General features: G+C 42.9%; 1 protein-coding gene across 1 annotated transcript in view; it reads right to left on the reverse strand.

The window, feature by feature from the left end:
- Positions 1-8810: 8810 nt before the first annotated feature.
- Positions 8811-27470, reverse strand: part of LOC126285065 (uncharacterized) — a 53416-nt gene continuing 34756 nt past the window's right edge. The window contains exons 4-5 of the mRNA XM_049984388.1: positions 24941-25090; positions 8811-9076 (exon numbers count right to left, since the gene is read on the reverse strand). Coding sequence (XP_049840345.1) covers positions 8922-9076; positions 24941-25090 — 305 coding nt within the window. The 3' untranslated portion in view covers positions 8811-8921. The remainder of the gene's footprint in view (positions 9077-24940; positions 25091-27470) is intronic.

Raw genomic sequence — 27470 nt, forward strand, 5'->3', positions numbered from 1 at the left:
AGTCTCAATTCATATCGTTTCTAGTGTACAGATACCTAATCGTAGCAGGATGAAATGAAACTTAAGGTACAACTAGGACGAATAAAAGGGATACGTTGGCAGAACACATTCTGAGGCATCAAGGAACAGACAGTTTGGTAACAGAGGGTAAAAACTGTAAGAAGTGACCATAGCTTGATCACAGTTTGTACACTTTTCTGCAAAACATAAGGACGAGATAGATAAAGAAACATTACGTATTAATCAGTCAATGAATTAAAGTGAAAGAAACAGTTGTCAGAGGTCACAGAAAGTCTGACGTTATATGTCATGACGTCCGCTTGACTATAACGCCAAATGTGGCTGGCCGCACAACATGAGGCCGTTGAAAGAACGGGAAAAGACGGTGTGTGTCGATAAGCGAGTATTTACCACGAACTGTGGTGATATTCTTTACTACAGCATGGCCCAGAGACAACATCTGGATGACTTCATACTGGAGACTGGGCGGATTACAACGGGTGTAGCCTAAAAGTTTGGTGTTGATCACAAATCTATTCCACGTGCGAGAGGAGCGTTCCAAATCGCAGGCACGGCCGCCCGAAGGACAGGAGATCGTCGGCCACGGTCAACTACACTGTGAGACAGGGAAGGGCATGTGCTATTGCAACCACATTTAACAGGACTGCAAGGCACACAATCACACGCTCCACAGAAGCACAACGACTGCATGGAGATGGCCTCCTTGCTGGACAACCAGTACGTTTTTTCCCTTTGAGACCCGAGCATCGACGGCATCGCTTGTGATGGTGCTAACAGCAAAGCGACTCGATCAACGAGTAGTGGAGCCTCATGCTCCTCTCGAATGAGAGCAGATCTGGTCTGAGTAGTGATCTTGGATGTGCTTCATATACTGAGGGTGGAAATACGTAATGACTTCCAGCCGACTGAACTGTCCGTTCCCCCCCCCCCCCCCCCTCCCACATAAATCCCAATCGAGATCTTGTAGGATGGTTTGGGGGTCGTACTGCTGAGCGTCCATATGATTCAGAAATTATCAACTGTGCTGGCGGAGGTGAGCAATGTCCTGCCACAAGAACTCCTTCCCAACCTTGTGGCCAGCTTAGGAACTCATTACAGAGTATGTGTAGCTATCTATCGTGATCAGACATCTTATTACGAACTATGTTCCCTTTTTTATAACGTTCAGGGAACTATCATAAAACGCGGTGAATTCGGTGTAGTTATTGTCTTTCAATAAAAGTGTCACCTCTGTTCATTTCATTGCGTATTTCTTTGTTACCTTCTGTACTTCAGTGTAACGTTTCTTTCTACGTATGGTCCACGTTTCATTGAGTTATGTTACTTGGCAGTGACTCATCATGCGGAACTTACTGTCGTCTTTACATTTCCCACACGACTGTTGTTTCAAGTGGATGTAGCTTGAAATAGTTATGCACAGATGAAGAGATTTCTATCGAATAGCGTGGGGAGCTGCGTCACATTTCGGACTCAAGACCACAACAATGAGACCATCCTTTCCACTGGCCCTGCACGCTAACTTTCACACGTCTTCATACAGAGTAGTGACATTATATGAAACGAAAGGCAAGTGTTGGCCTCGAGTCACTTTCTCGCTATTTCGCTTCGAACAGAACACATACAACACTTTTCCAGATGATTCCAGTAGTTGGGAGAACATCTTTCACAACTTCTGTATTCAGAGACGTGGCATTTACCTGTTTTTCTTTTCTTTCTTTCTTTTTCCTTGTACTTGCATTGGGAAAGCCAATGCAAGTCACGCGAACGCACAACAACGGCCTTGTAGCTGATGACACGGTCCTCCAAGGCGCCTGGAGGGATGCTGGGCCGCGTGGCGTGCAGCTAAACACAGCCCCCTGTTAGGTCGTTCCGTGAACACAGGACATGTCCCCAACTGAATGACGCCACTGGCCTTCCGCGAAATCGGTAAATGGATCGCTAAACAATAAGATGCCCAGACTTCCCGTTCTGATACTCAGTGATGATGTGCTTGCTGGTCAATCATGACAACATGAAAAATCGAACTTAAGTACAGCAGGTTTGTGCACTTAGTAGCAAAATTAAGTAAGAGATCAGGTTTGTGCACGTAGTAGCAAAATTAAGTAAGAGATCGCATCAAAACAAGAATGCAGGGAGTACAGAGCACAGATAGGTGGGAACTCATCTAGGTAAACCGAAGATTCACCTGGCGGTACCTAAGGAAAATAAGCAGTTTGCTATTCTTGATCTACATAAATAGGAAAAAATTTGAGCGGCCTTCTCAGATCGTGTGCATTTGACGCCATTGATTACTGTGCAGTGACGTTAACAGAAGTTCAAAACTAATTATAAAATGATTTAGGAAAGATACGTGAATGGTGAAAAAAGTGGTAATTTTTCCCTGAGCTATAAAAAGCATGAGGTTCCAGAACAGAATTTCGTTGAATTTCTGGTAGTACTCACATAGTGAACCTCGTAAATGGCACAATTTAAGTGGTTGTCCATTCAACTAAATATTTAGGCATTACAGATATGAACGAATTAAACTGGAACAATAATATGGAAAATTTTAAAGGAAAGGCTACCCAAAAACAAGATTTGTTGAAAGAAATCCTAGAAGGTGCAATAGACCCGCTGATTATCTTGCTTGTCTACAGTTCCAGAGTACCGTATTACATTGACAGAAGATATAGAAGTTCAATGAAGGATGGCTTCTGAACTTCACCGCAATTCTCTCTTCGCTGCACAGCTCTGGATGCAAGCCCGATGGGTTCCGCGACTGTTCTCGCCCAAAGCCGGCCGCATCGAGGCAGCAGCCGAAATGTTACAGATGATGTGTAGGAAGAATGTATATGACTTCTTTAGAATTCTCTCCAACTTGTACCTTCATTAATTGCCTGGAACTTCACTACAGATATAACATCGCTGACCGCGAAAGAAAATACTGCAGCTTTTAGCATTCCCTATAGATCTTGCCTTTTCTTAGATGTCTTCCTGTTGATGGGAAATTATGCCAATTCCGGCTGTGAATTCGAAGCAGTTCTGCAGTCAATCAGGGTGCGAAACTCTACAGAACAATGGCGAAAGTGTGTCGTTAACGTTCTTCGGGCCGCTTCCTCGTTCAAGCCCTTACCGAGTTGCAGAGAGAGCCCGGTCCAAAATCATGTTCCGCGGATTCCGTCGCCAGACATAACTTCCAAATTCTCATCAGGATGCCCCCTCTACGTTCTACCACGGAATCTCAACACTAGCTTACCATTAGTCTGTAGACAAGAAAAGTCGATGATGAGTTCCTGATTCTTCTTTCAGTTTCACACTACAGAGCTATCGTAGAACACTTCGAAAGACACTATCATTCTGTATTGCAAAAGTGTATCTATAGACTTAATCTGTCATCATATATCGCAGAGGTGTCGCTGTAGAGTTAATCCCAAATAAGTCAGTCTAAAAAAGAAAATACCATTTTGTACCCTAGAAGATAGGGGGAAAATGTGAAATCTTAAGATCGAAATGGCGTCCTGTCGAGGATTGGGACCTTCTCAAATTCTGTGTGAGCAAAGTAGCATCACACGCCGTCACAGAGCTATGAATTCTGTGTTCCAGTTAGGATGATGCACAATAATGTGACAAACTGGAGGCACAAGTATTACGTTGGTGCAGTCTTAGTCTGCTAAAAGTCGATTCTGCCGGCCATTTGAGGTTGATTTTGAGATGTTCCTCACGTTAATCGTGTCGTATATGTCGTGTCCTATATTAACTGTATCTAACCAAAAAGTAAATGTAGGTTATAATATGCATTTTGTGCAACTTCAGTTATGTCTTTCACAATAAAATTGGAAAGCATGAAATTAGCGCCATAAACACACTAATGTGATCAGATGTAAAGTTTTATAAGCAAAGAACTTTCGTAAATAACATCTTTTCTACGTTTATTCCCCGCTTCTTCATATCGAAAAGAATGAATGTGGGATTTTCTAAGTCGTGGTGACGTTTTTTGAATTTCAACCTAACACTGTACGAATGGGAATAATTTTTTATGAATGTTTGCTAGCTTAATTGCATAAGTCATAGGATACCCTGTATTTAATTATTTAAGGCTGTAATTTCTGATCATTGAATCGAAAACGTGGCATCCACATTCAGTCGACAACATAAAAGCTGTACCTCACGTATACTGTTATAAGAAGCTTACTATATCAAAATAATTTACATTGAAAGCACTAAGTAGATAACTCTCGACCTTTTGATGTACAGTGAGTTCTGCGTACTACTTGTCAAACGTGGCTCTTGGGGCATATCACGTTTTAAAACTCACCGAATCAGTTACATCAAAACTATTTGTTCCTTCTTGGAAAAATTCCTGCAGATGCGAATGGATGTGCTGGTAACGGGAAAACCGTCCACAGAGGCATACCAACGAAATCTCCTGGTTAGATAACAGAAGGCTGTCAAGGCGAAGATTCGAGGAAAGCTGTGCAAGGTTAAGTTTTCGCTTCTTGAGAACGCCCCAGCTCATTCCGCATAGGATACAGCCACATTGCTACTTTAGTGTGCTTTCAAATTTTACGTCAACCTCTGTACACTCCTGATATGCATCCACTATGTTGTTATTTCCTCACATGAACAAATCATTTCCTGGGATGTCTTTCGAACACCAAGACGACTTGATTTTTAAGGTGAAAAGTTTCCTTAACAGTCACAATGCAGACTTCTACAACCAACGTATCCGGTAAGGCAGTTATCGTCGTGAAAAATGTTCCCCACTGCAAAGGCGACAGTGTAGAGGAGATCTAACATCGCCACCACGTTTCGTGAGCGAAGCTTGATTATTTCGAGATAATACCTGAAAATTTTATGACTACCCTCGTATAAAATCACAAATAGTTTTTAATGCAATTGCGGGAGTTTTGTTTGATGCGTGTTTGCATCCTTGCATCTCTTTTCTTTGATGTCAGTATCATCTCATCAATTTTCGCACGACCTTCTGAGCCAGTGTCCTCTGACAGTGGGAAGTTTCTTTTTTGACAAGTCAAAAATGTTGCAAAGTAATATCACTTGGACTATATTATTTTCATACCTTTCTAATTTCAGATTACAATCAAAAAGGGTAATTTTGTCTATTTACTAAAAATTACTTTATAATTACGAGGCACTTATATTGTGAATTGAATCTAAATAAAAGTGATTTCTGGATGTTATTGTCATTAACGCTGAAGAAATTTTGACGGATGCATGTTTGGCGTATTCATCTGGTGAGGCATAGCAGCATCAGTTCAAGTTAAGACTTCGGTGAACAAATGTTAGGCTCGCAAACAGTGCTTTCCCGGCCGGTCCGCTGCCTCACACAAGACTGCATACTGTTGTCGCTCTCGCCCGCTTGTCGATTCACTGTGTCGCTGGTTTGCCGCTTTCATGCCCTACATACACTCTGCCATGACTGAAAATCACTGACAGCCTTGGTGCCAACTGCAGAGAGGTGGCGTCACTTTAATCGTGCTACGCGATCATTACACAATCGTTATTGAACATGTCGTTTCGGTGTCTATGCATCGAAAGTACGGACAGCGAGTCATACATCATGCTTTGGTTCTCCTTCAGGCAAATCAAAATGCCATGCTGCAACAGGATAACTAGTCATAAGGACTCAGTAGTACCAGGAAGACATCCACAGATATCCAACGCAGCTCTGGACGAAACGTCAGCAACCGAAAAGTTTTTTGGACCACGGCTTCCGACCCAAAAGACACCAGCAACTATGCATTCCGATCGTGAAAGCCTTAATTGTGCGAACGTAAAAATTTCGGTAAACTCTTCTATAGTCTCTCATTAAGAACGATCGTAACATTTTTCTTATCAGCAGGCCACACATTTGAAGGTGTCGGTGGAAGATACTGCTAACCCTCAAATTCGCTAGTAGTAATCTGACCACATTATCTTTTGTTTACTAACGCGTCACATGCTGGTAACGAGTACACTACTTGCTGAAACTTTCCACTGGATTCATCACTCATTTCCAGTTCACTCTCTGGCGGTGTCGCTCTTTTCACAACCTCAAGCGGCGCTTACCACTATACGGAATTGTGTGACTTATGAGGAGCTTCTCGATCATTGTACCCAGTCTACTAAACTCCCCACTCATATTCATTGTGCTGCCTGGGCCACTGCTAATAATTTGGAACTTACGAATCATTTCTTCCAGTGATTTTGTGCGATTTTTTTATAACCGCCATCCGTAATACTCGACGGTCCTCATCCGCCAGCACATGAAGTCCGCTGCTCTTGATTTCGCTATGGTTGTTCCTCCGCGTTTCCACTCCACAATGATAACAGTCGAGTTGGGCTGCTTTATAAGGGTTCAAATGTTCCTACTATGAATTTGTTACTTAGGTGACAGCTTATGACTAGTCTACGTTAGAAGTCACTGACCTCTCCTGAGCTACCTATTTGCTGCTATTACTTCTCTGCTGGTAACACAATAATCGCCATCCTCTTTTTACAATGGCGTTCCCGCCATTCATAATATCTAGTAGTCATTTCCGCGTTACATCGGGGTGCCTGGATAATTTTGTTCAGATGGTATAGTTCCATTTATACCGCCAGAGAGAACTATTTCTTACATAAATTGTTTTCTCTCATTGCACCTCTGTTCTTGTCTTCGAATTTAACCAACATATAGTATAGAATACGTCAAAGTGAAGATCGCTTGGGTTAGCATTTTTCTTACAGACCCCTTCAATTAGATTTTTGTCTTCCGTTAAAGCAAAGAGTCCATTTGTCAGTACTTGCTGATGTTCGGCGTGAGATCCTTGAATGTTGCTAATTTGAAGAACATCAAGAATTTTGTGAAGGTGGTACATCACATCTCGTAAGTATTTTAAAAAAATGGCACATCATCGCCACCAGCTTACAGTAAATACTTCTTTATCACAACCAGTTTCAGTATTCAAGTCGTGAGGCATCATAAGACGGACATGAAGGCTGTTTTAAGCGGCTTTTGGTACCTGATGACGATCTGAGGACTGGAACTGGTAGTAATAAAGCAGCGTTCATTATCAGCTCTTCTCCGTGACCTCCACAGTTGGCAGTCGGCGCATCTAATTGCCTGCTATTTTCCTTTGGTGAGAGAGTCAGAAAAGGATACACAAAATCTTGTGATCCCGACAGCTGAGTTGCTGGGCCGGGATGTAAGAGACTGAGAAGGGCTGGGAAAGAGGATTTCCGACCACATGTCCATTCATACGACATCGAAATAACGCCATTGACATGATGATACGGAGTCTGGTCAACATCACTTGATCCCTAGGCTCTGCATGTTAAGTTTGTAAAGAATTTGTACGAGTGCCGCGTGTTGAGTCTAGTAGGTCTTACTCAGCAACAAAAACTCGCACGACAAGATACTAGCTGCCCCCTTAAAAGAGCACAGTGGTCGGCCTGGATCGCTGCATGTGGTGTAAAACTGGTACCAATTGGTCATGTGATCCCTTACCGCCAATTTGAGTCATAGTAATGAAGTGGTATATGTATGACATTCGTTGGCATAGAATTAGTGCTGTAAGATGAATCGACGTTATGATGTGGCAGAATGGCAGAAAGGAGATTTCGTGTTCGGACGTGCCTATGACTACACCGTGAATGAAGTTTCCCGATTTGTTGGTGTACCAATGCGAACGGTCCAATGTATCAACAAGGAATTGTGTGCCACTCACACTCATGGAACAGTGGTCGTAAAACGTTCTAAACGGCAGGAACTAAGGAAGACTGTCACGCCCTGACTATGGCAATTGGTTTCAAACCAGATACGAACTTTTGCTGTTAGTGAATCAGGTCCACATCAACGAGTTTTCGTGTGAATATTACAAGTAGTAGACGTGTGGAGTCGGGTCCCTCGCAAAGGCCGTTGCTCACAGTGGGACATTAAGCCGCACGACTTCAGAGGGCCAAACAACAAAGAAACTGCACAGTAGGTGACTGAAGGCAGCCCATGTAGTCCGACGAGTTAAACGATGCGAGGTGCACCAGTAGCCCAATCGTACGGTTAAGACACAGTATGTGGAAGGTCTACTTCAGCCTGTGATGTTTTGGGGGTATTTTTCATAGCATCATTTAGGCCCAGTCATTTAGCTTGCCTTGAACAAGACCCAGAATGTTTATTTGAATGTTCTTGGTAACCGTGACAAAAGCTGTGTTGCACTCTTACTTTCCTGAGTACACGAAAACTCAGGCACCGTATCGCACTTGGGCTGGCCCGCTGAAGGAGCTGACGTTAATGCAATAGAAAGTGTCTGGGGCTGTGTGAAAGATCAGGTGAAATATAGGTATCAACACACCTGCAACTTAGTTGCTCTGTGGGATGTAATCGCTGAATGGCTTCAGATTTTGGATTTCCTGCGTCTCAGAATCGAGGCCGTTGCCGACAATACAGGGTGTTTTATATGGTGATACGGTCCCCTGAGGATGGCAAATTTTTGTGTAGTGTATCAACAATAAAATTCTAATGGCTCTGAGCACTAAGGGACTTAACATCTGAGGTCATCAGTCCCCTAGAACTTAGAACTACTTAAACCTAACTAACCGAAGGACATCACACACATCCATGCCCGAGGCAGGATTCGAACCTGTGACTGTAGCAGTTGCGCGGTTCCGGTCTGAAGCGCCTAGAACTTCTCGGCCATCGCGGCCGTGCCAACAATAAAGCTCTGAAAAACCTCGAATACTGGTAGCCTATCTTAGTATGGACACTTGTTTTCTGGTAAAGGAGGGAAGAATTAGAAGATGTGTGTTGTGAAACACTCTTTATTACTTCCCCCACCAGCAACGGTATTAACCACATAGACTATATGAAAATCTAATCATTTACATGTACAAAACTTAAAGTTAATCAGGAAACTAGAAAGTTGGCAGCGAGGCAAGGCAGCGGCGCCTCAAGGGTCGTCTAGGATGGCGGCGAGCGGCAGCTGGGCGAGTGCCTTCCCCGAGATCTCAGAGAGCAGCCTGTTGTAGGCGGCATCCAGCGCGGGCTCCAGCGCCGACCACAACTGCTGCCAGTGCTCGTTCAGCAGCCGGTTCGCCTGCTCCTCTGCAACAGCCCACAAAAAAGGAAGCAGGTTAAGCGCGTGGTGGAGGCCCGTGTGGGCAATGGGGCAGCACACAGTGGCAGCTGGTGGCAGCGCCGACACCAGCTTACTGGTGCAGAAAGGACAGCGCCAGCACCCAGGCTGCTCTTCAATCCTCAGACGATTTTATAGAATCTGTTCGGTAAACTACAAGAGCGATTCGATAAATAGTGCAACACTTTTTTTCCAGTTGTGGCTAAAAATATGCGTAATTTGCTGTGGACATCATAGAATGTTCCCGCTTCAGCCCTTATAGTTTCATGAAGTTCGGGTAGGTGGTGGCGCTATACGTAGCCCTCAAAATGGTCCCTGTAACAGAGGCGCGTTCCAAGCAGAGAGCTGTCACTGAATTTCTTTTGGAAGAACGCGAGAACAGCGCAGAAATTCATAGGCGCTTGAAGAATGTGTGGTATTACGTATCAGTGCCATCCCAAGGTCGTCACAGTTAGTAATGGGATTGCAAATTCCCGTTAGACACTCTGCAAAGTCACATTATTTAATACATTAAAGGAATTTTACAGAAAAGGCAACACAAACAGCTAATGGAACTTACACACAAACACACACACACTCACACAAACACACACAACGAGAGAGAAAAAGTAAACAGAATTCTAATTCGGCGCCAAATTCTCTCGGCAACAAAGGAACGCCGACGTGAGCGCGTTTTACAAAATTAACAGGCGTTTGGAAGAATGAAATTACAAAAAGTACATTAATATGCAGTGCTCTCAGAACGCTGAAGAAGTAGCATCAGTCATAGCACAACGTGAGTAATAACGAATAAATGGGCAAAACATTCTGCCAAACCAAAATCACGTCCTTTAAAAATCAAGGGATTTGTTAACTCACCGATTAAATTCACATTTACATCGTTTGGTTTGCAGATGACAAGCTATCAGTGCAGGACACCACACAGATTGTTCAGCAAAAGCCGGCCGGGGTGGCCGAGCGGTTCTAGGCGCTACAGTCAGGAACCGCGTGACAGCTACGGTCGCAGGTTCGAATCCCGCCTCGGGCATGAATGTGTGTGATGTCCTTATGTTAGGTTTAAGTAGTTCTAACTTCTAGGGGACTGATGACCTCAGAAATTAAGTCCCATAGTGCTCAGAGCCATTTGAACCATTTGTTCTGCAAAACCATATAATGTAAAATCACGGTAAGAACTCCGCTATAGTCGGTCCTAAGCCAGGTTGAGAAAGCAGGAGGGAGAGGAATAACACCCCGTTAAAAAACCTTGGTTCACCCGGCCCGGGTGACAGTACCTCGTGAGAACCCCTTGCCAGGGATACGGTGAAGACCTCGACGGCAGCGAAGGCGAAGATGGACTTCGATACGGCGGAGCTGGCGGAAGAGGGAGCCTTTTGTCCAAGGCTAAAATGGACAGAGGGCACGATGGTTCCACATGTTAGTGGCGGGACCCCGAGCGCGTCCGTTCCACATGTTAGTGGCGGCTGAGTAAGTAATATTCCAGGCTAACACCTTGGTCTTAATTTGGGAATTCAGGGATGACTTTGGATCCCCTATTCTTTACAATTTACAGCTTCAAGTCGCAAAATGGAAAGTTTGCACAATGGATGCTCTACCCCAGGTGGTAACTCGGATGAGGAATCTACCATTACATCAGGTAATGCAATGGGATCTAGGATTCTTGGGAGTCCCAACATTTGCGGTGAAGAAGAGATGGAATATATTGAAAAGCCTTCCAAGTTCCAGTTCAAGAAGATGTATTACTTTGGAACATTAAATGTAAATTCTCTTTTGAAAAGTGGGAAACAAAAGGAAGCCATGTGTCAATCGACAATGTCCCACTTTAAGCAGAGTAAGTGCTGCTTCTTCATACCGTCGCGAACGGAAGGAGGTAATCCATGGCCGCACTGAAGTCTTGATGGAACGTAGTTTATTGTTCCAACCACTGTAACTCCCACCAACATACAGCCATCCTGGTCACAAATGAAGTGACAGCCCAGAGAGGGATTGAACATCGGGCAGGAGGAGAAAGGGAGCAAGCCTCCTTAGCAGCAGCATCAGTGAGTTCGTTTCCCTGGATGCCTATGTGACCTGGAACCCAGCAAAAAAATTATTTCCTTGTTTTGCCTATGCAAGAGAAGGAGAGCGTCCTGTAGCTGTTGCACCATCCGATCTGCTGGGTACATCTGTCCAAGAGCGAGAAGGGCACTTTGAGAATCAGAGCAGATGATAAACTTTTTTGTGACGGCGCCTTCTCATCTGCTCCATTGTCCTCAGGATAGTAAACAGTTCCGCGTAATAAACTGAAAACTGCTCTGGGAGCTCTATCCGGAGGACAATGTCGGGGAACACGACAGAACAACCGAATAAATCTCCCTGCTTAGAACCATCCGTGTAGACAGTAAAAAAATCTGGGTGGCTACGTAAAAATCATTAACTTTAAAAATATAGTCTTGGGTACAATGCTGCTTGTAATCAGTCAGTACTAAAAGCAGTCTGGGCCTTGGTAGTAGCCAGGGGGAGGCCCTACACCAACCCTGCCTTTGGACCTAAATGCCACCAACCTGTAATAATTCAGGGCTTTCCCTTGCACGGATCCCAAATGGCAGTGTTGCTTGTGGCCGATGATCAAACAGTTGATTCAGTGGTGGCTGAGCAACATAACTGGATGCTGGCGATGTAGGAACGGACAATGCCCTATATGGTTGGTGTACCACGAGAAGAAGACGTCGAATAGACTGTGGGGCTCATAGGCCTCTGCACACAAGCTAACAACCGGGCTCGTGCGATAGATCCCTGTACACAGGCTAATACCCTCGTGATGAACGGCATTTTAAGGTATGAAAGCCTCGCTGAGCCATAAATCGGGCAACCGTATTCAAGCTGGGAATCGCACAAAGGCCTTATAAAGTTGGAGCAGGCGTTGCCTGTTAGCTCCCCAAGACCTATGATTGACACATTTCAGTATTTTTCAGGTTTTCAGACATCTGAGTTTCAGTTCTTTAAGATGTGGCAACCATGTTAATTTCTCATCAAAGATAAGACCTAGATAATTTACCTTTTCCTTAATAGTGAGAATTTTGTGCCCCATTTTTAAAATGGGCAAATTAAACAGACAGAGGGAACGATTAAAATCAACACAAACTGTTTTCACAAATGAGAATTTAAAACCTGTGGTGCAAGACCATTCCTCCAACCGCCTGACCATCAGCTGCAATTGCTGAGTAGCCGTGGCAAGACTGTAGGATGCACAGCAGATGGAGAAGTCGTCCACAAGAAGGAACACAGTACTGGACGTCGCACTGTGGTTGTAACACTATCGATTGCAATGGTGAAAGCCGTGACACATAAAACACTCCCTTGGGGGACACCATTCTCTTGCTTAAAACGGTCGGACAGGCCATTCCCAACCCTGTATCTAAAATGTCTGTCCGAAAGAAAGGGCCATATGAAAGTCGATAGACGTCCATGGAATCCCCACTGAAGGAGTTGCGACAAAATATTATGCCTCCAGGTAGTATTGTAGGCCTTTTCCATATCGAAGAAAATACCGATAAGGTGTTACTTGCGAAGAATGCTTGCTGAATTGCATCTTCGAGCAGGGTCACGTTATGGGGAGTGGAGCGATACCTCTGAACCGTGAATTTACTTTCAAAACCTTTTCTTGAGAATTTACTTTATTTACTAGCGATTCATCAAGAACATTAACACATTTAATCACACTATGTGACCGTGGAAGCGTTTGTCAGTGGGTAACTGATGAAAACAAATTAAAGTTCTTTCAACAAATGGAAATTTAATTCCTAAAAGCCCTTTTTTTTAAACAGATTTAAAATTATAATGAGAAAGCACCCTCAAAATATCGAGTTACAATTTTATTCAGAGGCAGAAAGAACAAATACTGACGGTATGAGCTTTCGGGCTGAGAAACTTGCCGCTGCCTTTTGACACGGCCGTAGTCACGACCGCTCACAACAACCTCTGAAAGACTACACGCATATTTTAACACGCCAGATTACTTTAAACTAAAAATTTTAACACACAAGCACATAAACTATGCATGCTGTAGGAGGGATGGAAATGGTACAAAACACTAACATTAAACAAAATTAACTTGCCACCGAAAGTGCAACTTGATTTTAAAAGAAAACTCTTACAGTGGAAGGGTGGCAACTTTATATACTAAAAGGACCATTTAAATAAAAAAAACCATGAAATGCAGTCTTACATAAAATATACAAACATGCTCTACATTATACATACACCGCCTCTCAAGATGATAGACAAGATAAAAACATATTTCAGGAATTCGGCCGTTACACTTCAAGCAATAAATTCGTTAACACCGAATCCGAAAAACATGACAGCCAGTCAGACACTAACTGCCTAACAAATGCGGACGAGAGACAGACGAGCAAGCTGGGGACGAGAGACTGACCAAGAAAACAAGTAGAATTTAACAAGTAAATGAAACAACATATCACGAATCACTTAACTTCTAATAAATTGCGATGTCTGGCGAAGACCTGGCGCATCACGCCCCAAAACGCTCTCCCGAACCGTCCGCTGCCAGCCGAACCGTCCGCTGCTAGCCGCGTCAACGGACGCAGGAAGGCGCGCCGATCTCCCGTCTCACGGCGTCGCAGCTCGCACCGGCCAGACAGATGTCGTGGGTTGACTCCTGTTGCTCTCGTGTCGACCGCGAAGTCGCTACCCCTCGCTATACGCCGCGGACCACTGGACTCACGTGGCGACCTCACATGCGCCGACGCTCAAGGCGGACAAGTCATCTTGTCTCTCAGTGCGCGACTGACCAACCCATCGATCCAACAGCCAATGACCGTTGCCTGAGCAACTCGAGCACACTGGCGGCCTAACACATACTAGCACTCCAGACGACAGACAGACACTGACTATCTTACACTGACCCGGCTGACCAACTGACCGACTGGCAAGCTCACAGCGCCGTTTAAATGCACGTGAACAGGCAACCTTTCCCGTTTCCCACCAGAGGGAGACACCAAAGCTGCGATTGCCACAGCAGCGCCACCGCCAGAAACGGAGGGCGACTGCTTCACACAACGCGCTGCGGTGCGCTCTTCAAAACAGCAATTTTTACCACAGCGCAACCGCCTTGACCCACACGGGGAGCGACTGAGTGGGGATCTGGTTTCAAGAACCCATACTAGGCGTCCATTGACCATACACTTCAGTGTCTTTCCTACATAGCTTGTCAGGCTAATACTATAATAACTACCAGCGTCTGTCCGATCCTTTCCTGGTTTTAAAAATTGGGATTAAAATAGATTCTTTCCTCGAGTTGGGAAAGTCGCCGGTTATCCAAATTTTATTGAAGAGCTGAAGGAGGACTTCCTTCGACCGTCGGTCCAACTGTTGCAACATGCTGTCGGTTATCAGGTCATTTCCAGGTGATATATCACAAGCAACTGACAATGCAGAATCCAGATCCCACAGAGAGAAAGGCTGCTTGTATTCTTCCGTGTTGATGGAACAACAATCAAGAGCAACCTTCTCCTGAGCCTCCTGATATCGACGGAAGGTGGGATCCTGCCTGCAATCAGTCGTAATGGATTTATATGATTAAGCCATTGTCTGAGCTGTGTCGCTCATCGATGTTTCAAGAGACGCATGTAATTGTACAGATGCTACTGGCAGTCGACAGTTGTGACTTGAGATACTCCTGGTGGCTTCCCATACGTAACTTGCGGATGTGGACGTGTTGATGGAGTGCAGGTACCCTTGCCAAGACCTCTGCTTATTCTCTCGAATTATTCTCCTCGCCTTTACTTGTGCTATTCGGGAGTTTGCAAGATTTGCATTTCTAGGGCATCGATTGAATCTGCGCATAGCTGCCCTCGTCTGCCTGATTGCAAAATGACACTCAGCATTCCACCAAGGGACAGGTCGCCTCCTAGGCACTTCCACAGACTTTGGGAGGATGCATCAGCTGTAATGTGATCCACTCATGCTTGGACGCTGTTACATTGCTCGAAAGCTAACTGTCTGTAAAGAACACCACCTCGGTGGCTTTCTTCCAGGATCTGCTCCATCAGGCAGATCGATCCAGATAGGGAATGATCACTACCAAGAAGGTCATTGTCCACTGTCCACTGAGCAGTGTCCCCAAGAGCAGGCGAGCAGAAGGAGAGGTCTATGGCTGCAGACGAACTTGTAGTGGCGCTAAAATGAATGGCTTGACCAAAGTTCAGCAATTTAAGATCTGTTGTGTGCAGCATATCCTCAAGTGCCCGACCCTTGGGGCATGTGGTGTTAGAACCCCATAGTTCACAGTGTGCACTGAAGTCCCCCAAAAGGAGAAAGGGTCAGGTTAGTTCATCAAGAAGATGAGTGTGGACCCCACTATCAAGAGGCTCATGGGGTGGTAAGTACACAGAGAACACTGTGATGTCAACATGAGCCACTATCCGAACAGCAACCGCTTGTAGTGTTGTTGTTAAGGGAATATATGAGGAGTGAAAAGTGTCCTTACAAACACTGCAACCCTAACTTTGCCCTCTCAACAGTAAGGTCGTCGTTTCTATAAAGGAGATATCCTCCAAGTACAGGAGTGCCACTCTCTTTAAAGTGAGTCTCTCGCAGGCAGAGACAAAATGGACTGTTCTGTACAACGAGTCGCAGTTCCTCCAGATGAGTCCTGTATCCATTGATATTCCATTGGAGTATGGGAGCCATTTTATCAATGTGGTCTTGATTTATCCTTGTCTTTGCGTCAGATGTGCCAGAATGAAGTCTGATGGTACCCAGGTCAGCTTTTGACCCAAATGTTGGGATCCTTTCCCCGCTTTCTTTCCCATCAAGTATGAGGGGGAAATGGGGCGGTAAGAGCCACTTTTCTTTCATGAAAATTGGCATTGAGGGCACTCTGCTTTTGGGGTGTCTTCCAGCTGTGCACTGTGGAAGCATTACTTGTTCCTCCCATCGTAGCTGTCTGGATCGCTATGTCTTTCACTTTACTTTGGCACATACAGGTGCATGTACAGGTGCTAGAGGTGGATAAGGGAACACTGGACGTCGTCTAAGTCGAAGCGTCGACTTCAGTAACAGGTTTCTGCACCACCAAAGCATAAGAAGTGACAAAGACAAGGGGTTCCATCGCCTGATATTTCGTTTTGGCTTCTGCGTAGGGGATTTGCTTGGTCACTTTGATTTCTTGAATTTTTTATTCCTCTGCAAAAACAGGGCAGCCTCGGCTCCAGACTGGGTGGCTCCCGGAGCAGTTAATGCAGACTGCTGGAGATGAATAGTCAGTCCCAGCTTCAGGGGCTGCCTTTGCATACTTCCCACAAGTCGCTTCGCCCCTGCAACTCAGCGTTGTATGGTCAAAACGCTGGAATTTGAAGCATTGCTTAGGGTTAGGTGCATAGGGCTGAACCTTAAGTCAGAGGAAACCTGCCTTGATGTGTTCAGGTAGCGTTGGAGAATTGAAAGTCACAATAAAAGTGGCAGTCTTCTCAATCTCTCCATTGTTCTTGTGAGTCCTTTGTTCCACATTTGTGATCCCTATGGTGCCCATTCTTGTTTGAGTTCAGCAGCGTCTATATCCATAATAGCCCAGCAGGTTACCACAACTTAAGAGAGTTATGCAACTCAACAATGATGTCGTACTCACTCAATATCTGTGATTTCTTAAGCTCCACCTGCTTAACCCAGTTAGTCTCAACAAGTAAGGAACCATTTATCAACCGCTTAATAGATTTTAGGGTACCAGCCAACTCTTCTAAGCCTTTATGGATATAGAATGGGGGCAATTTTTCAAACATCCACTCCTTCCTCTTGATCACTATGATTGTGATTCATAACTCCTTGAACCCCATTAATAACAAGAAGTTGATTATCAGGAGGACAAGCCTCCCTCATTCGTTTGGATGAATGAGTGTGAGGACTCCCAGGCAGTACAACATTTCCGCTGGGAAGAGAAGAAGAAGATTTCGAGAGTTCCATCTCGGTCCCACGAGCAGGTAGGAAAATAAGGGTCCACTTAGACAGAGCCCCATGTGCCTGAGTAAGCCTTATACACCTTATATAACTGAGGTGTCCTCTAACGACTGTTCCACCTGGACAGCCATACATCACATCACCGTGCAGCACACCTTGAGAGTGAGAGTTTTTTTTTATAGAGGTTTATTCCATCCTCACGATACAGGCAGTCAAGCTAAGATCCCCGTTCCCTGTGACATACAATGTTCCACTGGCGCTTATGGTGTCAGGAAACTGGTGGCACTTATCAGTCCCCAGCTCAGGAACCCTGGGGTCACCAAGCCCGTAGTCAGCAAACAAATGCTGAGTCCCTGAGGGCTAAAACTCATGTCTACACATTTCCGCAAACTACCAAAAAAAGCCAAAAGTAGGAGACATCGAAATCCAAACCTAGAGGAATTTCAACTGGATGACGTAGCCGTATCTAAAAGGCATATCATGAAAATTATGAATGTTAAAATAGTCAGAAATGGGGAATTCTATTCAGACCATTATCTCTCTAAGATTTAAATACAATTTCTCCCACCTACAACAAAAAAGGTGGCCAAGAAAGTCGTCAGATACAACAAAACTACAGATAATATTACAAAAGAAAATATAGACAAATTTTGAGAAGAAATTGAGACAAGTAAAGAAGGTGATTGGCAAGAACTCAGATGCAAATAACTCAAGCAGCAGAGGAAACTTTAGGATAGGCCAAGAATAAAAACGAAGACATGGTGGAATGAGGCATGCGTAGAAACACCAATACAAAGAGGTCAAAAATGGAGAAAATGCAGATGTTCGAAAAAGAGGAAGACCTTGAACAGTTCAGACAACAATGCAAAACAAACATCAAAAATAATCTGTAAAATCAATAGAAACGTTGAAAATTCTCAGCCTATTGAAATAGAAGAACATTTCACCAAAAATAATACGAGAAATTTTTACCAAACTTTTAAACACATACTTAAAGGATGTCAGGCACCAAGTATTTGTTTCAAAGATGAAAATGGCAATATGGTATTAAATAACAAAGAACATTGTGAAATATTCGCAAAATGTCTTGAAAATCTGTTAAACTCTCCAGTTCCAACAGATAAATTGGAATTTATAGTACGTCTAAAAATCTAGAGCAAGATTTCCCACCAACAGAGTTGCACATCCACCAACCCATCAAAACACTCAAAAACAATAAAGCAAGTGGTGAAGACTCCAGAAGACTTATTGAAGTGGTCAGAACCAAAAATCATAAAGAATCTACATCTGCTTTTTGAGAAGATTTGGAAAACTGAAAAGATTACAAAATGTCAATAATTACAAAGGAGTGTCACTTCTACCAATGGCATACAAAGTATTATCAAACATTCTCCTGAACAGAGTGGTAGATCCTTTAGACAAACAACTAGGAGAATATCGGGGTAGTTTTCGAAAGGGAAGACCCTGTGCAGAAGAAATTTTTAATTTAAAGTCTATAATTCGCCATAGAATGTTAACCAGCAAACCAATAATAGTGTCTAGAAGTTTGGAAGGTAGGAGACGAGACACTGGCAGAAATAAAGTTGTGAGGACGGGGCGTGAGTCGTGATTGGGTAGCTCAGTTGGTAGAGCACTTGCCCACGAAAGGCAAAGGTCCCGAGTTCGAGTCTCGGTCCGGCACATAGTTTTAATCTGCCAGGAAGTTTCAATAATAGTGCCATTTATTGATTTCAAGAAAGCATTTGAGTGTGCAGACAGAGAAACAATAGATAAGGTCATTGGCGAATTTGGTGTTAAAATTATCAAATATAATTCGTGAAACACTAACAGGTACATTGTCTAAAGTCAAACTAATGGAAGAAGTATTCAGCCATTTGAAATAAAAACTGGAATTAGATAAGGTGATGGTTTATCGCCTTTACTGTTTAATTGTGTTATAGAACAAATTGTAAAGATCTGGAATTCGGAACTAAAAAGTCGCAACATTGGACCAATAACTCTGGGAACGGAAGCAAATGGACCTAAGGTAAACTGCTTAGCTTTTGTGGATGATTTTTCAATACTTTCAGAAAACCTGACAGAATCAGTTATTCAGATAAACATTATGGAAAAAATAACAGGCAGAACTGGTCTCAAAATTTCAGCTAAAAAAAAACAAAATTCATGACAAACATAAAAAATGCGCCAAAATTCATAGAAACATAAATATGTAAAATAGAGCGCGTAAATAAATTTAAATATAATGGAGAAACTATACAACATAATAGACTAGAAAAATCTGCACTAGATGTAAGAATTAACAAAATGGAAAGAGCATATAGTTTGACCAAAATTATTTACAACAAGAAATGTATATCTAGAAAAACTAAAACACTACACCACAGTGGTACGATCAGAATGTTTATATAAATCTGAATGCCTAATGATGAACTATAAGATGGACAAACTAGAGGTACTGGAAAGAAGGATTATTAGAAAAATAATGGGTGCAATAAAAACTACAAATGTTTGGAAAATAAGAAGTAATGAGAAGATTTACAAAGATATAGAGAAAGTGGCCAAAAGAAAATTAACGTTTCTTGGACACTTCTACGGAACGGATAAAAATAGACTAACAAAACAATACTCCTGTATTTCTGGAAGAAGAAACCGACGATAGCATGGATTACAGATGTAAGGAAAGATCTAGAAAGAAACAACCTTTCGGAATCAGAAATAGCAGAAATATACCGTTTCAAAAATAAAATACTAAATCAGGAAGGCTTTCAAGGCATAAGAAATAAAAAATCGGGAAGAACAGGGGCAGAAGAAAGGAAGATAATTCATTGGGAGAAAATAAGGAGATTCTGGAAAAATAGGAAACAATAACAAAGGAGGAAGAGGAACTGAAGTTGTTAATGTTATCCTAGTTGGTCAACACGTTTGTAAAAGAGACTTTATTAGATCAGTTACAACCTGATAATGTCTACTTTTTCACCTTCTGTGCTATTTTTTCTGTCTTCAGCACAACTTTTTTGTTGGATTTTTTTTTACCATTTTCAGTTCACGATATTCAAGGCTGACTCCTGTATGAAGCCATTAATTAAGCGTGACTCTCCCTGTCTTGGTGTGGCTTTCGGGTGACTTGCTTTTTACTTCTTCCTGTAGAATTGTAAGGTTCCGCAATTGATTCAGGAATGAGGTGATTACTTGCATTCCGTCACGTAGTATTTAGTGAAAGTGTGTATGTCCTGTAAAGAGGTATATTGCGCTCAACTGTCAATTACGTTAGTTTTTATTTGGTTGTTTGTTTTTTTGGTTCGTTGGGGCAGCTTTGGAAGCACTTTCCTTGAGATATTCTCTTCGTTTCTGTATTGTATAGAACTATGTTTTGAAGAATAGTGAAAATGCTACAATATCAGACAGTGAATTAGGTGTAAACACTTGGGTATGAGGGGTCAGCTGTACTACCGTCATGTCACCAAGAGACGCGCATAGACACAGCGAAGGAAATTAAAATGCTCATTAGCTCATAGACGCAAGGACTGGATAATGATACGACTTAATTGCAGGGTGCGCCTTACAACTAAAATCTTGAACTTGGCTTCTGGCTGTGTGACTTCAACATATCATCCGCTACGGAACATAACTAGGTATGCGGGAATGGATGACATCTCGCTCGACGTATTGGAGGGTTCGAGAAAGCGGATGAATGCCGAGATATGTGTAACGCACATAGCATATGCTGCATATGCTGCAAGACGGAGAAGTCGCAAGAAAGCTAATTAGCGTACCTATCGGCTGGACAAACTGTCAGCAAACACTGCAGAAATTCTGAAGCATTTCACGCAGTAAGACATCTATGTATAGATGTCCAGGCAACTTGAAATATTCTCTAAAGAATATCTCTATTGTACACGTTTAACCTGCTGCCATAGCATGTAGGGACTTCCTTAAAATATTGCTTTACGTTTATGTTATTTGATCTAGCAATATTATTATTTAAATGTGTTGCGAGACCTCTCCGCCGGAGGTTCGAGGCCTCCCTCGGGTATGCGTGTGTGTGTGTGTGTGTGTGTGTGTGTGAGTGAGTGTGTGTGTGTCTGTGTGTTGTTCTTAGCATAAGTTAGTTTAAGTAGTGTGTAAGACTAGGGACCGATGACCTCAGCAGTTTGATCCCTTCGGGATTCACACACATTTGTACATTTTGAAACTCTATTAGCTTCAAGATATATACAACTCATTGATTAGTGCCTGGAATTTACTATAAACTTCTCATTCACTGAACATTTTTAGTACATTCAGTAATGCTTTTGTGCTACCGGGAACTGTCAGTGAGCAAACTTAATTTTTTTACCAACAGTGTAGTTGCTGTGAACTGCTAACTTGAGTAAATTTTTTGATGTTTCTACTGAAAAAAAAAAGGCAAAGTAATATCCATTCAACTCTGAACATCACGATCATTCAACTCTACGTATAACAGCTGCCAGAGATACTGATTAATCCATAGCGAACAATCGGAGAGACGGAGTTCACTCTTGCTCCTGTTTTCGCTCTTGAAGTAATTACAGGGGCCTATTAAGACGTCCGTAATTAGAGCCACTTCAATGTTTAATTTTGATAGCTATTGTTCTACACTGAAGCACCGAAGAAACTGGTATACGCATGCGTATTCAAATATAGCAGGCAACGCCTATATAAGACAGCAAGAGTCCGGCTCAGTTGTTGGTAGGTTACTGCTGCTACAATTGCAGGTTATCAAGCTTTAGGTGAGTTGGAACGTGGTATTATAGCCGGCGCACGAGCGATGGAACACAGCATCTCCGAGGTAACGATGACGGAATTTTCCCATACGACCATTTCACGAGTATACCGTGAATATTAGAAATCCGGTAAAGCGGTAAATCTTCGACATCGCTGCGATCAGAAAAAGATCCTGCAAGAACGGGACCAACGACGACTGAAGAGAATCGTTCAACGTGACAGAAGTGCAACCGTTCCGCAAATTGCAGAATATGGATTGGTTCAAATGGCACTGAGCACTATGGGACTTAACTGCTGAGGTCATCAGTTCCCTAGAACTTAGAACTACTTAAACCTAACTAACCTAAGGACATCACACACATCCATGCCCGAGGCAGGATTCGAACCTGTGACCGTAGCGGTCGCGCAGCTCCAGACTGTAGCGCCTAGAACCGCTGGGCCACACCGACCGGCAATTACGTATCAGTTGTACGTACAGTACATACTAAATATGTCATAAATATGTCCAGATATGTCACCACATGGAAATTTTTTCGTTATTCTCCTACTGTTAGGTGAGAAATAAGCTTTTCAAGCAGAAGTTTCGTCAGGTTCAATTACTACTCGTATATTTTGATATCTCATTATCCTATATGTGTTCACATTGAAATGTACGTTGTTGTCCCGCGTAGAGTGCTCGCAGATGCCGAAAATCGCGCATCCTGTAGTACGCACGACATCGAGGTACGATAACTGCCAGGGCGATATATGTGAGATAGTGAGATGTCAGAAAATAGTAAGTAGAGCCTTATGAAGGCTATGTTCGGAAAAGTTGTTTCTTACCTAACAACGGGAGAATAATAAAATATTATAACATACCTGGAAACATTATTTAACAAATTTATTGTACAGTATGAAGCAAAATTCACGCACTGGAACGCCGCGGCGCGATTTCTTGCTTATTAACAATACAAAAATATCGGTAATAATATTTCGGTAGAGAACGGACGCAGAAGAAAGGCTGTAACCAAATGTACGACAAGTTATCTTCATCCAGTGTTGCGTCACTATACCGTACAGCGAGTGCACTGGGCAGAATTTTACGTTAGAATACTCGAGTTCGATCTCGGGTCTAGGAGCAACTTTTTTTTTCTAAGCTACGTCATACGATACCTGGCTTATTAGTCGTTATGCAGCAATCATCGCAGGTGTTATACAAAATACGTGCAATTATTTAATACTAACCCAGAAACGAGAGCTCTGTCGTATTCCACTTTTATGATGTATTTTACTTTTAACTGTTTACTATATAGTCTTTCACGCATTGCGTTCCTCCATTCTTTGCACCTTGCTTTCAGCATTGTTTCCCGTTTCTTATGTTACACCTCTCCCTCTAAAGTAAAAAACAAATGCCGAATTAACGCCTCCCTTTCATATCTCTACTTCTTTTATCCTGGGTAGTTCCCTGAAACCACGGAAATTACGTCGTCTAATAATATTGTTTCGCACTGCCCTGTCAACTACATTCGCACCTAGTGTCCACATTATCTGCTTCCTTCTAGTTCAAATTGATTCGCGCCAACTATCACCCTTACCACTTTTATGTCCATTACATTTATTTCAGTAAGGATAGTGCCCCCTTCGCAGGTAATCACGAAACTTTGGCATCACAAAATCCGATGATTTATTTGCGAGAAAGAGATTCACAAATTGAACAAGTCAATAATGCGTTGTCAATGACGCTTTGTGGCCCTTATCCAAGCAGTTATTCGGGCTGGAATCTCATTGACTGGAGTAGAATTGTTCTCAGTGATGAGTCTCACTTCGAACTGAGCCCTGAAATCTGCAAAATGTGCGTGTAGACGCAACAGACATAGGTGGAATAACAACATGAATGTCAACCGCCGTACGTCCCGACTACCAGGATGATGGTGAGCACTCCTTCGGTTGTCTTCCGTGGCAACCTTAAAAGCACAGCGGTACATTGACAATATTTTACTCCCCGTTTTGTTGCTCTTCATGGCAAGTCATTCTGCGCTTACGTTTCAACAAGATAATGTTGTCCGCACGCGGCGAGAGTGTCTACTGGTCGTCTTCATGCTTGCCAAGCCCAACCTCGGCCAGCAGGGACGCTGAATCTTCCCCCCAGACGACAACGATCGGAGTGCTCTGGGCAGCTCCAACCAGCTACGGAGATTGAAGATCTACTGCGCCAATCGGACAGTATTTGGCACGATATCCTTCAGGAGAACATCCAACCATTGTATCAATCAATGCCTAGCCAAATAACTACGTAAGGGCCAGAGGTAGACCAACGCGCTATTGACTTGCTCCACTTGTGAGGCTCTTCCTCGTGAATACATCGTCCAGTTTTTCTAAAACTGTAATCTTTTGCCTGTCTGTATGTGTACATCACATCTATCTACTTACGTCCCATTCGGATAATTATTTCGTAGTGCGTTCCTTTTTGTTTTGTTTAATAGTATATTTTTATTATCATGCAACTATTAATTATGTTTTTCAGCTTTCAGTCAGCTGGGCGCTCTTACTGAATGTGATGTGTAAAACTAACATTTCCACATTGACAATGTGTGTAGGTATTTCAGCCATATCACTGCTAATTAATCTGAACTGATGCCCCTCACGAATACTTCTGATATGTCTGACCAATAATCGCTATGTTCAGTGTTAAAAAGTCTGTGGTTAAAGGATATGTGTCGTTTAGGAACTAGAGTATCCTACAGCATTACCGAGTAGATCAATATAAGAAAATAAAAATAAATAAAAATCAGGACCCAGTATCTCGAACTCAGCAACACAGCATTGAATGAAGATACTTCTCACACATGTGTTTATGGCGCTTCCAAAAATTCCTTTTTTCTAGGTGATTTTTCCACCTAAAAAGTCAATGACACGAAATTGTGTTAGAGGTATTTGTGTAGTGTTAGTATGCAAGCGATTGCGGAATCGCGTCCGAGTGTGCTTGTGTTGGTTGACCCTGTCTAAACACACCAAACACGCATTAGCGGTCACTGAGCACAAATCACAAAAATAGCATGTGATACGGGTACAGCACAAAAACGTACAGCCTTTTATTTAGTCGCATAGACGGAGGACTCCTCCAAGGAGACGACAGTAGCAGGAGGTAAGCGGCTCACCCTCGTCCTTGTGGCCGGTGGAGAGTCCGCGGAAGCGCACGCTGAGCCCGGCCACGCTGAGGATGTCGCCGTCCAGGTGCACCTCCACGTACTCGCGGCCCTGCTTCACGCTCTTCACGCCGTGCAGCACGTTCTTCGACTCCACCTCAGCTGCGGGGCATGCATCACACGCTACAGCCGTAAAGTTAAGCGGCAACGTTACAGGATACAGTGAGCAACGTCAACATTCGGACGCTATCAGATTTTCACTTTGTAGCATCTTCATAACTTTATTTTTAGCAAAACAACTTTATATTCAGGTAGATGTCCGATAAATAAAAGTATGAACTTTTCTTACACAACTTGTAACAACTGTTAAATAATACGGTCCAAATAAAATAGTTCGATTTTCACGGTACCTCAATATGCAGACATTTGTCAGTGTAGCACTTGTTTCGTTCGTTCACGCCAATTTATATACTCTAAGTTACAAGGCTGTTTACAACCGTGGTCGAGTGCCCAGACAGTACAATACCTAGAATAATTAATACAAGTTTTTATATACGACTACTTGTGATTTTTTATAACGAGAAATGTAAATCACATAGACAAATTGCTGCCATGCTCAACACGACTAAAAGTATTTTATAGATATCGTTAGACGATTCAAAAACGAGGACCATAGAGACTCCATGCCTCAGAAGTGCCAACCAAAGAAGTTGGACGCACGTGAGAATCTATTACGAAAAATAAAGGAGGATCCTACGCACAGTGCATCTAAATTAGAAACTGAGCTTCTACACGAAATTGTAAAGAAGGAACAGCCTAAAAAGAAACACAGAGTATTGAAAGATATTGGCTAAAGTGTAAAGTAGGCTAGGAAGAAATCGTATGTAAGTGAGCAAAATCGAAAGCAGAGAGTCGACTTCCCCAAAGAGTTTATTACGCAAGATGCATCATTTTGGCACACGTCATTTTTAACCAAGAAAGTTAACATTTTCGGGGCGGATCGAAGAATAGTATGGCCGAAGAAGAATGAAGAATCTAATGTCATGAATTTGAAGCCGCCTGTAAAACAAAGAGTTGACAGTGTTCTTGTCTGGGATTGTATATCCATATTTCGACAGGGTAAATTTGTGTTCATCGACAGTATCATGGACAAATACGACCATCTCACATATTAAAAATAATTTACGCGAAAGTGTTGAAAAAATGAGGATACCAAACACGTTCGAATTTTACCAGGATAATGACCCGAAACATAAAGCTCGCATTGTGCAAGAATATTTGTCGTACAACTGCCTGAAAGTCTTATAACCATGACCTCCACCACCTGACCTCAATATTACTGAGAATGTGTCGGGAGAACTACCGCGACGTAATAGAAAAGCACAAATATGTTCCAAAAAAACTCTGAAGCATTGATTACAAGACGAATGGGACGGTCTATGTACTGACTATTTAAAAAGTATTATTAGCAATATGACGCAGCGTTTGAAAGAAGTAATACAATAGAATGGCTACGCGACAAGATATTGAAACATAAGTTTTTCAACAAAGAATTTCCTTAAATAATAATGGTTGGTCGGTTGGTCTGGGGTATCAAGGGACCAAACTACAGGGTCATCAGTTGCTTTTTCCTGATGCAAGTAAGGCTCAAGGTACAAAAACACCCAAAGGACTCTTGCAAAAATAAAAGGGGGAAAAGGAATGGGGAAGCACATCAAATAAGAAAACGAATGGAACCAACAAAAACGGGGAACTTAACTGGGATTCCGACGTGACCTGGGATTCATACAAGCACTATTGACTGACTGGACAGTTTCAGGCATAGATGGACTCCAGTATGGGCGCTACCATAGAATGGCGGGGGCAGCACTGGTCGATAGCTTGTAGGCTGCTCAAGGAGTCAGTACACAACGCCAGGACATGAGCGGATGTGCTCATGAGCATAAGATATGGCCGCCAGCTCTGCAGTGAAAACACTGCAGCCATTTGGCAAAGAGTGGTGTTCAATATGCCCTCTGTGAACTTAGGGGAAGCCAACGTGACCATCGGCCATCGAGCCATCGGTGTAAACCACTTCAGAGCCCCGGAACACATCAAGAATCGAGAGGAAGTGGCATCAGAGAGCTTCTAAACATTCATGGTGGTGTCTGTTTGTTCTATATCGTGTCTCCCTACCACTTTCGCGCAACGACGCTCTGAGCGTGTTTTTTAGGGAATTAACTAGTTTGAACCTGGGACCTGTTGCTGGTAAGGAGACGCCAGACCACACATGACATGTAGAATTCAGAAGAGTTCAGTGAGACTACCGATGATATAACCAAATACTAAATGATCTCAGCGTCAGCTCCACTACACTCCCTGTAAAAAGAATCTTAATACTAACTAAATCTAGTGGAAGGGGTTCAAGGCTTTCCTATTTTTAGTTAGCTGGTAAAATAACGTCGAAAAAGCAGTTAAGTTTACCATTGGAACTGTTATTCTACTCACAAAACATTGTTTATAAATTGAACTATTGATAAAAGGAAATGTTTTAATACAGGAT

The sequence above is a fragment of the Schistocerca gregaria genome, chromosome 8 (genome assembly GCF_023897955.1).
Source record: "Schistocerca gregaria isolate iqSchGreg1 chromosome 8, iqSchGreg1.2, whole genome shotgun sequence".
NCBI lineage: Eukaryota > Metazoa > Arthropoda > Insecta > Orthoptera > Acrididae > Schistocerca > Schistocerca gregaria.